General features: G+C 38.9%; 1 protein-coding gene across 5 annotated transcripts in view; it reads left to right on the forward strand.

Annotated features, from left to right (window-relative positions):
- Positions 1 to 17,573, forward strand: part of LOC130177679 (bromodomain adjacent to zinc finger domain protein 2B) — a 51,609-nt gene that overhangs the window by 5,215 nt on the left and 28,821 nt on the right. For all 5 annotated transcript variants that reach the window (XM_056389599.1, XM_056389596.1, XM_056389598.1 and 2 more), the window contains exon 2: positions 2,023 to 2,065. In XM_056389599.1, the coding sequence (XP_056245574.1) occupies positions 2,023 to 2,065 (43 nt within the window). The remainder of the gene's footprint in view (positions 1 to 2,022; positions 2,066 to 17,573) is intronic.

Raw genomic sequence — 17,573 nt, forward strand, 5'->3', positions numbered from 1 at the left:
GGAACTGTACTGTGTAACCTGATGTTGGTTATGAGAGATCCAGTCTGTTTACATTTATAGTTGATGTAGAAAGTATAGAAAGGGAGGATAACAGCATCCCTATATTGGACAATAAATATGACAGATGAAAGTGGCACATCTTTGATCCAGAGCCATTTTGCTTTTAAAGTCTTTTCCTGTTGTGTCTAGACATTTTAAAAGGTTTGGATGGGTCATTATGACATCAAGTGAGGCCATTGCACCTGTCTTTGTAGACCTTTTGATCATAATCCAAATTAGTTTTAGATATATGGCACTCAGTAATGTGTTAACCTGTGGTGTCCAAATTAAATATATTATCTAAAATCCTAGCCAAATGGATGTGCTTGTCAGGCTTTATTGACAGTCAGTTTAATTTATGTTGAGCCCTTAAATAGTTTTTTGGGGTTCTTCAGAAACAGCACACAGGTTAGCCTATATATGTTCTGTACGAAAAACATTTAGACCAGCAGTCTAACTCCAACAGCTACCCACTCAGATATTATTGTATCCACATAAAAGGTAATAATAATAAACCAGCAGCTACAAGAAAGGATATGTTGTCTTTACAAGTACTATTTTTAAAGCCAATTAATGCCCTTTTGCCATGACTATAGAACTTGTGCAAAATCTTATCTTCTTGTATTGTCTATCTATTTATCTTAGTTGAGTTATAATTCCATTAAACATGTAGCTTTCAGAGGGAAAAAACTCAAGGGAAGGGAAGGCTTGGGCTGGCAATTATCATCTTCTGCTCTTATTTCTGACATAAGACTTGTAGTGTAATTTGTTAACCTGTGCACAATCTGAAATGTTCCATATCAACAGAGTATTTTACCCCTGCAAAGGAGGTTATGTTTTTACCTATGTCTCTTTGTTCGTTTGCTTGTTTGTTTGTTTATTAGTGTATCAGAGATGGGGCATGGCCCAGGGGAGAACCCATTCAATTTTGGGGCAGATCTGGATCATTTACTATTTTTTTTTTTCTGTCTGGTGTGTGTTGTTTGACATTGGTCTGCGCTCTCTCGTGGCCTTCAAGTTAAACTAGACTATGAGGACAACAGCATAGACTTGAGTTGTTAAAAATTAAACACCAATGCAAGTAACCTAACACGAGGAGTACCTTTTTTCCTATTCCAATAGGACTACCCCAAAGAGGACAGTTTTTATGGAGGGTTGGTGTGCAGATAATGTAACAGGAAAAACTGTTTGGTTTTACAGTAAGATATCTTACAACTTCTCTCTTTGTCATACTCATGCTAAGTGATTAATATAGAAGTTAAAAACCTTAGTGACTGCTATTGATAGACCTCAGAATGGTTACTATACAAGGCCATGAGTTCAGTAGAAACATCTTAGACTCTGTGAATGAAAGATGATTTGAGTGATCTATGAATACTTGAAAGGATTTAAATGATACAGGGCTGGATCAAAGATCGAGGCTGGTCTAGACTTAATTTCCTTTACATTCCAAACAAAATGAACCAGATGGTAAGGTATAAATAGTATACATGTGGTGGCTGGTCAGAAGTGTTTGCAGTGCCTATCATGTGTATTATGTTATCAAATCTCTTGACCATGGCAGCTGCTTTTTCACAGTATGAACATTAAAGATTTCTTTATTAACCAACAGAATATCAGTAGAAGGTGTAGACTTTAATAATTGGTGTGTACATGTTTTTCAGAATAAAAGTTTCAGTCTACTCAAATTGAAGATTTGTTTCTTAATGTCACTGGATGTTGGATATATAGATACATAACTGACCATAATCCAATTTCTGCAAAGTGTTTTTGTCATATTCCATTTCCCTGTGTTTTCTCTGGGAGCAGTATTTTGATTCTTTTTTTTTTTTGGCTGATGTTTAGAATGGATAATTCATCTTCCCTAGGGTCTATATTACCATTTTTATTTCATTTTCATGGAGCTTTCAGATAGGAACGATGCTGAATGAGTAAATCGATAAAATCAAGCAATAAATCTGCTGTTGTTGTCTCGTGTTTCAGGTGCAGAGCAGTGATGTCACAGAACTGAGGATAGTCTCACACAGTAAGTATTTCGTTACTTCAGCTACCCATAGTCCATTTCTATGAAGTGCATCTTTTGATTTTTATATAGGAAAAACCAGTTTGCTTTGTGAAATTGGAAAAAGTAACCCATCATGGAAATGCCTGACTAAGTGGAACACCTCATTTTAAAGTATTATTTAGGTATAGGATTAGAATTTTCCAATTAGGTTGAGATTTAACAAAGTCCTCTTTTATGAAATTAGTTTGTGCTGCATTACACTTTGCTCTCATTTTGTGTGTATCTAATTAATTCCTGTCTTTCTTAGAATTAGAGTGTCAAGGCTTCAGAACATGTTTAAATCTCTTGGGGGAGAGAAGAAAACTTTTTTGACTATAGGGTATTTTAAGATAAATTACTGTGAGTTAAACAGGGGTAATTGGTGGGTTTGGAGCTATTGTTTGGCTTTGTTTTAAAATTTAATTTTGACTACTCCGCATATAGTAACTTTATACAGATGCATCTTGGCTGCTATTAAAAATTAAATTGTTGCCCCAAGACAGAGGTGGTGGGTATATCAAATTCAGTTCCCTTCAACCAGAGCTCTACTCTGTCAGAAAGTGACTCGTGGTTTTCTTTTCTTTTGACTGCAATACTTACTGCCAAATTAGAGCGTTAACTTGCAGTCTTACAAGCACAGTTCATTTTTTAACTTCTTCTTCTTGTACATGCTCCATTGTAGAGAAGGTGTGAACTGATGAGGTATTTATCACAATTTTTTTTTTTTTTTGGGCTTTTGTGCCTTTATTGGACAGGATAGTGGAGAGAGACAGGAAATGGGGAGGCAGAGAGAGGGGGAATGACATGCAGTAAAGGCTGTCCGATGCGGGACTCGAACCGGGGCCAACTGCAGCGAGGACTGTAGCCTCTACACATGGGGCGCCTGCTTAGACGACGCCCCTATTTATCACAAATTTTATTCCACACAGTGAATATATGAGGACAATTGCACTTGGATGTCACACTGAATTAACATAGTTTCAAAGCAATCAAAAAAGGAAATTACAATTGTTGAATTGAAATATTTTTTAACAAGAAATCAATTTGGTCTTTGTTATGCTGAATTGTTGGCTAATAAGATGTAGTTCAGTTATCAGTTCTGTTATTTCTGGAAGGATGTGTGCTCACATTTACTGTGGTTGAATCCAACAGAAGTTTTCTCTTGTGTCTTCCCCTCTGACTCCTTTTGTACTTCTCCACTCTTTCAACATTTAGCAGTATCCTCAAGTGGAAATGTGGAACTGCTCACTTAACTTTTATAAAGTAAAGAATGCTGAAGTTGTGCCATGAAATTCATGACATGTACACGGCCACCTCTTGACCTACAGTAGAGGGAAAGTCTCCTACTCTTTATGTGACTGACCCTGGAAAGAGACAGGTCATCCACAGAGCTGTAGACAAGCTGAGTTGAAACAGCAATGGCAAAATGAGCACAAATCCCATCATCTCTAAAGCTGAGCACTCTCCTGTTCATGTGGGGGTGTCATAGGATTTATTATAGCCGTTATCAGTAACCTTCAGTTAATCTACAGGGGCCGCAGTAAGTTTTAGAAATAGTTGCCAGGCAGTTAAGTTATAACCAGTCATTGCTTTCGGTTGCCAAATCGTTGCTGCACATCGATTTCACTCTCCTGTTATGGCTCTGAGTAATTAAACCATTATTGTGTTAATGAATGATAAATAATGAACAACTGGCTTCAAGAAGGGTAAAATATATTTTACGTAACATTAAATAACATTAATTATTTTATCTCTCTTTCTCTCTGTCATACACACTCACATTGACACACAAAACTGCTTGCTCATATAGTATGTATGTGCATGAATGCACATGCATGTTCATTTGTGCAGCAGCCTCTGCCTCTGATTGCTTTGTTTTAGCACTTTCCTGTTTATGAGCCTTGCTTTGCCTCTTACAGTTTGATGAAAGTTTACTTTGGTTTGATGAATTTGGTTCCATCCAACCTAGAAAGAGTGAAGAACGTAGGAAAAGGAAAGAAGTCAAGAAAAAATTGGTGAAAAGAGCAATGTAGACAAGAATTAAGAGATAAGTGAGAGTGGTGATATGATTCTGACAAGTGATCCCTTCCTGATTTCCAGGAGCCCAACCTACCCCAGCAGTGTTTGAAATTGATTCTCATGGAAAGAAAACACACAGAGAGATCTATGCTAACTTAAATCAAGCAAAAAGGAATTTAACTCAACACTTGCCTGCAGCTGCTTTATAGTAGAAGCCCTGCAGTGCTGCCGTTAATTGTTGTACCACCACAGGTGGAGATTAAAAAAAATATACAAAGGACATGTCTGGCCACAGACAAAGCCGACATGCTTATTTTTTGAAGAATTTGTAGGGGAGAGAAAGTGAAGCAGAACCAGTTATCTTACACTATTAAAATGTCACTTAAATTCTTCTTCAAAAAACAAATGAGTGTGACATTTCAAATGAATAATTTAAGTGAATGTTAATTTTTTTTTTAATTTCAGTTTTGTAATTTTGAGAAGTTTAGAGTGCTGGCTTAAGTCAGTATGAAGTGTTATCCATACTTTCCAGTTACATTATTTTACAGGAAAGCTTTATGGACTGGTATGTTTAACATGGGTCATTAATTTGTACTGTATGTTCTGCATGTGTATAAAAAAGAGAGGTTGAGCTGTGCAAATGACATTTTTCTCTTCATTCTTAAATATTTATGACCTTCAGTTAAAAGTGTAGCTTCACAGAGTTGGCTATATTTTGTGACTTTGCCAGGAGAGTGAACAGATTGCTGTGGTATTGTAATATGCCGTGGTAGTAAATATCAAAGCCCACTCTTCTTTCCACTTTTTTTTTCTTCCCAGAGGGAGACTAAAATACATGCAGGAAAGAAAAGTGAAGTGATGAAAGAAATCGGTCAGTGGTAAATCAAAGACTCTTGTGAATGATGCAACTATGAGATGTATTAGTTATATGGATACTGGATTGACATGGACTGTTCTCAGATGTTTAATGAATATGGAGCCATATTTAACTAAGAATAGCAGCAATGTGCATGATGTGTTTCTGTACAGTAATCCAGAAGCACTGGTTACATCATGCTGCCCTATGAGATTAATGATCTTTACATTAAATGTATAGCTGACAAAGAAGACAGTTAACAATAACCAGTCCTCAGTTTCTGACTGAGGTGGCACTTTGTTGTTGGATCTGCACCCATAAAACAACAAACACAAACATACCATTAAAGGTTCTGGAAATTAGATTTTAAACAATAAGATATAGCAGCAAACAACCATTTTCTATGTAAAGATGTAGTGGAGTAATGGCATCCTGAGCAGAGAACAGAGCCACACCCCCTCTGTATGTGTAATGCAAGTTTATCTGTTCTTTGTTTTGGTAGTTGGACTGGCTGCACATGCATGCGTGTGTCAGTCCCTCTTTGTTAAACCATTAGCCCTCCCCACATTTATAAAGACGTGAGGTGGCACAGTGCAATACACAGTGGTTGACTGAAAGAAGCCTTCTAAAATTAATTAACCCATGTATTTTGGATAAAAAGGCCTCCGACAAAGAAAGAGAAAATACCAGAGCATACTGGCTGTTTGGACTACTCGCTCAAACATAAAGTTTTTAAAGTGTTAACTGGCTCCTGGTCCCAAGTCCAAGGCTGAATTCCTTTTCCCGTCCAACCATGGATCAGAGCCAATACTGGTCTGGCTTTAGCGAGATGGATAGCCCTATTAACCAGAAAAGGGTTCCAGCTTGACTTGGTAACTTGATGGCTACATAATGTTACATGTCGGTTTCATACAGGAGGCATGATAACGTTAGCTAACTTGCTGTTACCAATATTATTAATTTTTCTCGGCAAAAGTTGCTATTGCTACTTGGCTGGCTGCTTTCACTGGGCTTGGTAACACCTTGCTGAGAACTGCTAATTTAAGGGGTTGTGGCCAAAGGTGTGGCTGAAAAAACATTTGTTTTGGTCTAAGATGCTAGTAGTCTGATGCAACATCTAGTGGCAGTCACAACTATTTACAAAACCTTTTTAAAACTTCAATGTCTGTAAGGCCTTTAAAGAAACTTCCCCTGCTCCAAATGAAAAAGGATAGGAAGACAGTGAGGTCCATTCTATTGGAATTATGTAGAGCCATTTGTGTCTGCTCTACAGGGATAAAATCACTGGGATAGTGATGGTATTGCAGATAGTTGTATGAATTCTGGGCAGCTGCAGTCACAGAGGCTAACTTATTGTAAATAAAGTGGAATTCATTATGTATGCTTCTTCTCTGAGGTGACAGGTCAGGCAGGCCTGGGTTTTGGGACAACACTGGCATGGTCTTCTGGGGAGCCTGTTAAGACTGTGGACCTGCAAGGGCGTCTCTGAGGTGTGCAGATGGCATTGAGGAAAATTGAATTTTCTTGGGCAGCCATGGCCAGCTGCCTGCTGTTCCTTTTTTATTGTTGGCATGAAGTCTTTATTGGACAACAGGGATTTCTAGTGTCTTCTCGAATATCAGTACACAGCATAATTGTGCATCACAAAATAAAGATATAGCAATGTGTTTCAGAGGAAATCATCCAAAGTAAAAATCTATGCCATCTTTGTCATTTCTGATGGGCTTAATTTTTGCTATTGATCTGTTTTTTTTTTTTTTTTTTTTTTTTTTTTTTGAGTGAACCAGAAATTCTTAAACTTTGCACCCGTTTGATAGATCTCAAAACACTTCAATATTATCAATGATTACCATTCTTGATTAGCATAAATGCCACTTAGATGGCTGAGAGTTTTGTTGCCAGCCTGCAGGGGCTGCACAGAGAGGATCTGTGGTGTCAGCGATCGGAGGGGTGTAGAGGTGACACCAAGGTGAACGCTGAGTTGTAGAATGGTTGGAAATCATTGATATTCTGACTAGGAGGCTGCAAATGGCTTGGTGGCAGATGGACTCTTTGTCAGGGAAGAAAATGGCAGCTCAGGAGCATCAATGCCATTTTCCCTATCAGCTCTGCTGGCAGGCAGTGACCTTCTGCCGCTCACAGAGATCCCCCAGCACATGATCAATTATCTCACTTCCATTGTTTACTAAGCTAGTAGAAAAGGATTTAAATGTCAGTTTTTTTAGAGAGAGACTGCATGTGCAATCATGAAACTGGTATTTGTTGTTGGTATATAATGAGGAAGCAAATTGTACAAGCACGTTTTTTGCAACCTTGTCAGCACTGTAGAAAAAAATTAACCAGTCTAGGATTGATGCATATGAAACCAATACATGGCAGTCGTTAGGCTCTGTTTATTTCATTTCGCAGAATTGTTGTAATTGATTTGACGGAGTTTCATCAGCTCTTTTAACAACACTGTTAATGGATGAGGATCCTCAGGAGTATAGACATATCGCATGGCATCAATTTGGCAAGTGCTTTTCGCTGACATTGTTTCACTCAAAATGAATAATTTGCGAAGGTGAAGATGTTTATGCAAATAATATTAATTAGGTAATAGCTCTTCTCATTGCCCAGATAATTATTATATTCTTGACTGTAAAGAAATTTAAATTGGAATGAAATATTTGATAAACATGGGGAAAAGAAACAAACAGTGGAAAAAGCTAATGACATTGATACCCCAGTCTAATATGTATGTATTTTGTCTTGATGGTTGATTTCATTAGCAGATCTCATTGTTATGCATTGACTGTCCTCCTGCAGTAAAGTGAATATTGTATTCATGTAGCCTGAATATTCAGACGGAAATGTTTGGATTTTGAGCGACGTCCTGCAGAAATAGTGAGGTGTTGTCTTTCTACCTCAGATTCTGATTAACTAATAATGATCACTAATAATCTTTATTAATATGTTGATATTCATGTATTAATGTATTATTTTCATGATTACTGATGGCAATTTATCAGAAAGGTCAGTGTTAGTTATCAGCTGATTATAGTAACCTTGGCCAGTCAGCTTTCTTTGAGCATTAGCCACAAACCTGTCATGTTCTCTTCTTTAAAATATTTAACCAGATGTAAAAAATGTTGTTCTCTTTCATAGCATTTATTTTGTGTCTCACTATGGGAGTGCCTCCAGCGTGACCTCTATGTGTGACGCCTATGTCAGGAGGGGACGGGACCCTCCTCCTATATATTAGGCTGACATGCCCTCCCTTAGCAGGCCTTCTGCTGCCTCTGCTCCCTTGTCCCTTCAAAACTTAGTCTGGAACCGAGCTGGGAGGGGACAGAGCGGCCCATGAAGGTGGCAAACTGGGCTTGCTATCTCCTAGAGGAGAGGTTATCAGTCTGGCTGGTTGAGGTCTGGCCAGGGGAGATTGCTTCCTGGACCACAGATTCTTGGGGCCTTCTGGAGACCTGGGAGACTGCATGCACTTTAGGCACTCTGGGTTTTTTTGTAAGGGAATTTGTCTTTTTTACAGGACCTTATTGAGATGGGTATGGCTTACTCAACCATCAAGGTGTATTTCAGCCTGCCATAGTGGCTTTGATGGAAAAACAGTGGGTCAGCACCAAGCGGCAACTTCCTAGGCTGAAAAATGAAGCCAATACGGAATTACCAAAAACTGCACTTCTTCGAATGACCACTTGTGGCTGGCTCCAAAAGCGAGTCATTCCCCATAGACTCCCATGTTAAAATGCCCAACTTTTCGGCAGAAATAAAAATATTTATAGCCTAGTGCGAAAAACAATTTTGGTGTCTAAACTGTACGGGGGGTGAATTTTTGTTTAACTGCCACAAGCCGGCATGCACCGAAGTCTCAGCTCAACACACGCCCTTCGTCTTTGCCCAGGTTTGGATTAGCTGGGAGTTTGGCAGAGTCAGGTACTGGCAAGATGGCAATGATGGAACGACCCACTCTGAGCTTCAAAACCTTCACGGAGGCTACGTCGATTTTTATTTACAGTCTATAGTCAGCACCCTTTACTGTGTCAGTTCATGAAACGCATGTATAGTTTTCCCTTGGGAATACTAAGGTCAGTATGCAGCTCAATCCGGCCTTTATACCAAATGTTATAGGCTTGTGCTCTTCTATAGAACTGGCTGCTCCTTTCTCCTCGAGGAGCACCAGCGTTTGCATACTCTCTGTCTAGTTTGTGCACCGCGCAATTATTTGGACAGGACACAGGGTTTTAGACAGAGTGACCAGTTATATGGGAAGGCCTGTGTCTAAGGAGCATCTTTCCCACTGTCCTATACTGGCAGGGGTCTCCAGCTTTTCTGCTGGCATACGCGCAAATTCAACTAAGGGTCTAGCGACTTCATGGGCTCTCTTTAAGGGAGTCTCTATTCAAGAAATGTGTGTGACTACAAGCTCGCCCCACACGTTTGCTAGATTTTATAAGTTGGATATCACAGCGCCAACTCTGGCACATTCTGTCCGCAGTGCGGGCTCTTCTCAGAATGTGGCTTCTCCCTTCCGAAGTGTCACTGGGGACAGTTGTATTCTTTACAGGCTTGCCTGGCAATCTGGGAGACAGTATCTCTTCCATATTGAGACACGGAGCAAATGCTATGAAAGACAACTTAAGGTTATGGATATAACCCGGGTTCTCTGATTTTAGCATGAGTGCCTCACCAGATCCTGTCCTTGCTATGAAAACCAAGTAGAGGTGAGCTTGTTTTGAATGACAACTGATGCTAGCCCGTCAGCCTAATATATATGAGGGCTGTTATATCTCCTCCTGACATGGGATTCACTAGTGCCAGCCAATGAGAGCTGGTGTAATGTTATTTGTGTTTCTGATTAAGTCACGCAGGAGGCACTCCCATAGTGAGACACTCATACATTAATCAAATATTGAGTTCTACATTCCACACACACGAGACAGTTGTATGGAGCTGGACCGTTACTAGCAGGTTGTTTTTCTGTCTGTAAGGAGGATGGTATTAACTTGCCATGCCACACACCCCCCCCTCTTTCAGGGCTGGCTGCACACAGCTTTCAGAGGGCAGTGCTTGTTGGGTTGCACTACCAGAAACAGTGTGAAAATGTTTCCATTATTAAGGCTCTGTGTGCATACAAGGTGTTTTGTTTGACACTACCCTGCCCTGCAGTGACAATATTAGCAATGACAGATGCTGATCCTCATTGGTCTTAACCTAAGTTAAGTACATGTATATCAATATTAGTTTGGCCTATGCCAGACCAATTTTGTCCTGGACTTTAAACAAATGTTGCAAGGATAAAAATGAAATTTTGCCTTCTGGTTAGCTGCATGTTTATAGCAGTATGATGATATGTTTCAAAAAGATATGGCAGTAAACTGATGATAATCTCTGTTGCTAAACTCAGAATGGTGACATATTGTGACCACAATGGTGTTAAAGTAACTCATATTTGTGGAACTTTTATGTCTGCACCCTGTCTTGACTTTAGACTTTGCAAGAATTTGATTAGAATTAGTGTTCCTAGGACAATGAGTATACAAATTAAGTACTTAAGGGCTAGGCACTAGTGTGGAGCTTTTTTTTTACTTTTATAGAACAGTTGGTAGTGAAGAGGCAGACAGGAAACAAGGGGAGAGAGATAGGAGCAGACATGCAACAGGTTATGGGCGTTGCTGTTATGTGTCTTACACTGTAACCATTTGGTTACCAATGCCTTCCAGGCATTTTGAAATTGCATTGTGCACTATTGAAGAAACAAATAGTTTAATTGATTCTAAGTTTCATTTTGAGTATCTCTTTTAAAGAGATGTCATTCTCTCAGTCCTAGGTAATCAAGTGTCAACTTTTCCTAGAACCCTTCCTCTTTGAGAAATGTTGAACTGTCTTCAAGGGCCTGTTCCTGTCCAAAACAAAAGTAGAAGATCGTGGCAATACTAATCTGCTGATTACTGTGCTGCCTTTGTGCTTCATTTTACAGATTTTAATTGAATCCTGTTGTTAGGCTTAGGTGGTTGGTGGGTACATCTGGAACTGCACATGCATGGGTTTACTGTTATCTGACATGAATTTCTGTCGGTGCTGTTTCTCCATCCATTCTGACCAAATAGCCCCAGGAACTAATTCCCTTCAGCACATTTATATTTGTTTTTCTACCACATCTGAAGGGCCATAAAGATTAAGTAAATTTGGCAGATTAAACAACATTATTTCATGAAATGTTTGTGTTTGCATAGATGTTGGGGAGGAGACATGCAAATTTAGAATGTGAGATGAAAAACAGCACAAAGGCTAGATGTCTGTCTCCACAGTAGTTATGATCTGCTAAAGGTTTTTTCTGGGTATTTTTCTGCTCTCGTACACATTCACATTAAATCTACCAGCAAGAAAACTTTCACATGAAACTTCCTTTGAAACTTTCATTTTTCTCACACACTGTATTGCTCTTCTCTTTTATTATAATCATTTTGGCTACATAACTGTCAAATTCAATTAAATTTCCATCCCTAACCCTAATAGTGGTTCTAGTGATGACCACAGTTGTACATAATTTTGTGGTTTGTGTTTGACCAGTCAGTTCAATACTGCAAACTTTGTCCCTAGAGATTGAAAGGACAGCTGTGTTTTTCTGAACCAAAATCCTATTCAGTGCACGTCCTGGTTATATACCCTCTCCTATTCCAAGTTAGCGCTGATTAGTTTCTTTTTTATAAAGGAAGCATGGGAGGCCTAATCTGTGTGGCCATGGTTGTAGCCACAGTGACCTCTGGCAACGGTAATATTTCACAGCTATTAAATGTCTACCTATTAGCACCGACACTGGTGTTTTGTGCCATACAGTCATTGTTAGCGCTACATAGAGCACACAGTGTCTGAAGTAGTGCGAGCAGGTGATGGAAATATTCATTAGCAGCAGAGAAGACACTCTTTTTGTAAAGATGGCTCAGAGGCAGACAGAAAATTAGTTATTTTCTCTGCACATTCATCAAAATAAAAATAGTCTGAGTATCCCAAGTGACTCTCCCATATATCGAAGCCACAGCTGCATGTTCCATGCATAAACTCAGGATTAACTCTCCAATGAATTTTAGGTGTTTTTGAGCACCATTAAAATAAGCCCTCTTTTTTTTCTTCTTCCTCGTCTCAAAGCCATTGTCCTGTGTTTCATCCCATAAGAATTAGCACATTTAAACTGATGAAATGCCCTACTTCATTTATAACCTTCACCTATTACTTTCCTAAAATTATGGTGTGCAACACAGTTACGTCCTAGAGCCAAGAACAAAGAATTCTGGATGGCAAAACTGTTAGATATTTGCCTTTGACACTTCAGTCTCTGATAACCTTTGATTTAATGACTAACAGAGGCAGAATGTCAAGAGGGACTGTCTGTGCTACATTATTCAGTCTGTGGCTCTTGTGAAGCTTCTGCACAGATAACGGATTTATTTTGATGGTAACATGCAGAATTGCCAGAGCATTATGGAAAAAAAGTGTGTGGAATCATATTTAGCCTAAAATATGCAACAGTGCAAAACCTGGATGTCATTATTCATGTAATTAGAAAAACTGTTACCATCGTAAACTTGAGTACATAATGTTGTTTTTTTTTTTTTTCTGATTGTTCTCCTTCTCTGTTTGTGGTCTGTCAAGTACAAGGTTGCTTTAACAGGAAATGAAGCAGTACGCTTTATTGCAGGGGAGAAAGCAAGTTTGTGAAATTGCACTGCCTTCGTGGCTTTATTTTATTGTAGATAAAGATGTAGTAAATAACCAAAAGCTGCAGTCACTTTTTAAACCATACGCATTTATTCATTTGCTGCAGTCCTAGTAAGTGAGTCAAAGCCACTGATTTGAAATCGTCAATTTAACAATGACAAAAATACAGTATTCTAAAATCTACCCTATCCTAAATACAAATAAGCTTAGTGGAGCAGACAGGCTTTACCCATAGGTGTAGAAATATTGTCATTAAAAAAATTATATATGTTTTCTTGTTAATTGTTTTTGCAACCATCCACCAAAGTTAAGCTAATATTGTCTTCTCCTATAGTAAAGTATATGTTCATACTGATGATATATATATGAAACAGTTCTGAATTTGTATTTAAGTCTACTATAGTGTGGTCAGCTGTACACTGATTAGAATTTCATAATACTCAAATGTTGTTTCAGAAAGGATGAAAATGACCTTCATTATTCAGTGCTTTTTGCACAAGCTAGCAATTTTTAATCAGGTTGTTCTATCAGACCTGTGTTATTCAAGGGAGCTCTATTCAGGCAGGAATTATTAATCCTGTACTACTGTATGTTGTTTTGCCGCCGGCACTGGTGATAGAGACATTTCACTAGAGTATCTCTGCTCATTATAAATGCAAAGTTCTCACATTTAGGAAATCTGTTAAATTCAATATTTCTCTGGCTTATCTCCTCAAATATGAAGACTATATTTAAAGAGACACTCCCTCAATTTGTTACTGTGTCCCCCAATCCTAAAACACTCTCCCTGCTTATGTGTGATGTTTAGAAACTCTGTTGTGAACTGTGAAATCAGGAATTTATTTTTGAGCTACACTGTTTGGATGCCAAGAAAAACCACCACACAAATATGATTTCTAAAATCAACACACTGATGTCTCCTTTGCCCAGCGTAGTGGTTCCAAAGTGAATTATTTCTAGTGTCTCAAATCATTCCCTTTTTGCTACCTAATGCACCAAATTTACCATCCAAACATATCGAGTGGAGAAATGTAGTGCAGCTGTGGTGTGGACAACTGTTGCATTGTGCACCTTTTTTAGGAGTTAATTGTCTCTTTTTCACAGTGAATGGCTTTCAAATGGCTGCCTGGAAAACCTGTGAGCTAGTGACAGCTTGTGCACAGGTGTAACCTAAAACATACAGCATTTTAAATTGTTGTTCATTTCACTTTCCTTCTCTTGCACAGACTACACTGCTAATGACGTTAGAAGAGTTTGACTGGTACAATATAAAGGTGAATATCAGCCCTGTAGCTGGTGTGCTGCTAAAATGAGCAGGGGAATGTTGCATGTTGAGACTACTTTCTTTTTTTTTTCTTTTTTTTTTTTTACTAATGCTTAAGCCTAAGCTGGCTGTGTGAGGTGCCTGGCGCTGCCTCAATACCACTGTGGACCTACAGCATCAGCTTATTTGCTTAGCAGAGCTACTCACAACACACTCACAGATAGTAGAAATCATCACAGATCACTGTTTATCAGGGAAGACTTGAAGCAGAATAGTATTTGAGAAACGGTAGCATCTGTTCATTTCATGCCTCTATCCGTGTATCATGTTTATCCATGTTATCTTAATCATGCTTGCTTTGCACTGTCGTCTGGAGTGTTGAAGGCCCTTCTTGTTTCTTTGTGTTCCAAGAATTTGCTATGGGAGTATAATCCCATGCTTCCCCACATCAAAGCGACTGATGGAGAGATGTGATGTGCCCGTCATCATGCATCTCCATTAGAAGGCTGATGTAAGAGTTCAGCTACTGAAAATTGTGTTCCCCTTTTGGCCTCCGGACATCTAGCTGTTAGGGTGTAGTGCAAATTGCTGAGGTTAAATTTCCTGATTATCTTGCTTTTTCGATATAATGACCTTCATTTAAGACATCCATTGTGCACACAGGTGCTTGTTTGAATGTAACCAGCATCGTCTGCTTTGGTAAAGCAATGGACGTATGGACACGGTGTGACTAATGCTTTGGAAGGTTGGATCTGTTTTATTGCTTCATTTGGCACACTGCAGCCCTACTTCCCATTACGGTTGCCATGTGATTTATGTTGTGCTCTTTGGAGAGTGAGAGAAAGGGGCTCTGTATAAAAAGCTGCGATAGTGATGTTTACCTTGATCCTAGCTGTTTTTTTTGTTTTCTTTCCCTTTCATCTTTGACATTGACATTAGGGAGAAATTAAAAGGCCCCATCTTTTTGTGTACATAAATGATATTTGATCATCTAAAGCATGAGGACGTTATTGAGATGGCAGTGTAAAGCCTCACAGACTGACAGAACCTGGACTTTTTATCCTCACAGTCTCTGGCATTATATTTAGCCAGAATCACACCATCACACGTCACCTCACCAACTTCTTTCGACAGACAAGTAGCAGATACCTGAGTGTTGTTTGGCAGATTTTTGCCTTAATGTAGCATAATCCACACAGTTGTTTGTCTAAGCAAATAACCAATGATCATAATATCATGAGGATAGCTTTTTCTTCTTTTACAGCTGAATCTGAAATAGACGACGGTGTCCTTTGCTCCACTGTGTTTTATTTAGCAGTATGGAATGACAGATAACCTTTGCATCAGCATCCTACTCTCATGATTAATTTGTAGCTATGCCTCCTGTCAGCTGATTGCACATGATACCCATTTTTTTCCAGTTTATGTGCAAATGCACATGATGTGTACGTGCAAATGCATATAAAGTGCATTACCACCTTGTTTCTGTGAATAATCGAAATTGTAAAGTAATGCAAACTATGTTTTCTTTAAATTGGCATTTTTATCATACACATGAACAGGATGTATTTCAACAGATGAAAGCATAATGTCTGGGCATCATGATACACATTACTAGACACACATTCCTATGTTTTTGATATGATCAGTGGCATGTAAATATTTTTGCAATTACTTTCGTTGACTTAAGAATGAGTGGCAAAGGAAACTGATAAATTTTGCCTGCTGCTGTTTTTCAGTCAGGTCCTGTATGTGCACATTGTTCCCACCAAAAGGCAGAAACTTTTTATTTATTTATTTGCCTCTCAAATATATTACTGTATATCTAATCTATGAGAACCTCAGGGATGTTGTCTTTTTGCGTTGTACAATTTTTGTAATGCCCCACTGACGGATATTATTTCCTCACTTATCAGAAATAAATACTCATTAGAGAGATGCCTTCAGCAAATGATGGTGAACAAATGATGCAGGAGTAAACAAGGAGGTTGTAGTAGGAGTTATGTGTGATGATGATAATATGGTGTACATGAGACTATCTGTAACAACTATTAGATTGCATTTCTACCTCCTCCCTTTGGAAAAAAATTACAAATACTCAGAACTGCCTGCATATTAGGCAATGAAGAAGCAGTATATTTTAACAGGTTAGGATTAATTTATGTTAAATTCTATATATATTCTTTTGGAAAATACACTGCTCTAGCATCACATTAACAATGCAAATATCATCCAGGGGATGCCGTTCTCCCTGTACCAGCTGCATTTTCTAAGCCAGTAACAACAGATTAATAGCAGTTGATTGGGAGATGCATGAAATTCCTTGTCCTTTTCTCGCTCTCTCCACCCCCCTCTTCCTTCCTCTCTGTATGTGTCTAATTAAAAACTGCAGGCTGAGCTACACAATTTATGGCTAATGCTTGCTGTTGATGGGGCAGCAGTAGGCAGGAGCTCTAGGAACATGTTCATGATGAATGTCAGTCTGTGCAGAACATGTGGGACTCCCGTTTCCCGGCGCCATGTCCCACCCCCAAATCCCTCCTCATGAAAACGATCCACATGCAAACTGCAAGCTGTGCTGATGCTGCTATGAAAGACAAATGTATGTCTAGAAACATTTGTCATACTGAGGCCTGACATCATTCATCAGAGCCCATTTGGCTCCGTGACTACCAACCTTTCCACTGTATTCATGGTAGCATTCAATACTTGTTTAAAGGAGTCGATACAAGCAGAAATTCATTCTTTTGCTGTGAAGGTCTCCCTAAAATATGGATGTGTCCTGAAAAATGATGACAACAGAATGCCTACACTTTATGTTTTGCAGGTAATTCTCAGGAGCAAAAATGGATTATTATCCTGAAAATTATGAGCACAAGTGGATTTCTTCGCTGGCCTCGCAGTGTGTGCATTCTTGCATAGGAGGTCAAAGACGTGATTGCATTGATGCATAAAAGACTATGGCTGAGACGGGCAAATCGGTGAATAGGTAGTGTTTGAAGCTGTTTAGTGACACTAGGGCTGGCCTTGCCATGGATCACATTTAGTGCGACAGTGGGACTGCTGTATCAGCGTCACAGAACAGAGGCTATCCAGTGTAACCAGCACTGCTCTGCCATCTGCCACCCAACACTGATAGTCAAGGTTGTGAATCAGTTTCTGTATAGAGTCTTTATTTACAGCCTACATCCGTTTGCTTCATCTGAGCTTTTGTATCCTTGATGACAACCAGCTTTTCCTGCACTGAAGAACCCAACCTCTGGAAAGCACATGGTTTATTTTGTCTCCCAGCATGTTAATAAAAAAGGGGTCATCACTGTAAAGAGCAAATCTGAGTTGAATGATAAACTATCCCTTAATGCAGAGTATTGATCCTTTAGCAATGCAATGTTTTCCTGTTTAATCACTCTGCACAGCCCCTCTCCCATGATTGCATGCTTAGTGTACTTGAACACCATTAATTTAAAGGACAGTATGTTCCCATATCTAGAGACTCCAGAAAAGGAACACTTCCCTTATTGGTTAAAAACCAAAAATTGTAGATAAAGGCGCTGGCTTATATGTAAGGCTTAGCTCAAATGTAATTGTGTAGTGTAACTTTATTACATAATCACTACCATTGACCAAACTGACCGAAG

The sequence above is a fragment of the Seriola aureovittata genome, chromosome 11 (assembly GCF_021018895.1).
Source record: "Seriola aureovittata isolate HTS-2021-v1 ecotype China chromosome 11, ASM2101889v1, whole genome shotgun sequence".
NCBI classification, from domain to species: Eukaryota; Metazoa; Chordata; class Actinopteri; order Carangiformes; family Carangidae; genus Seriola; species Seriola aureovittata.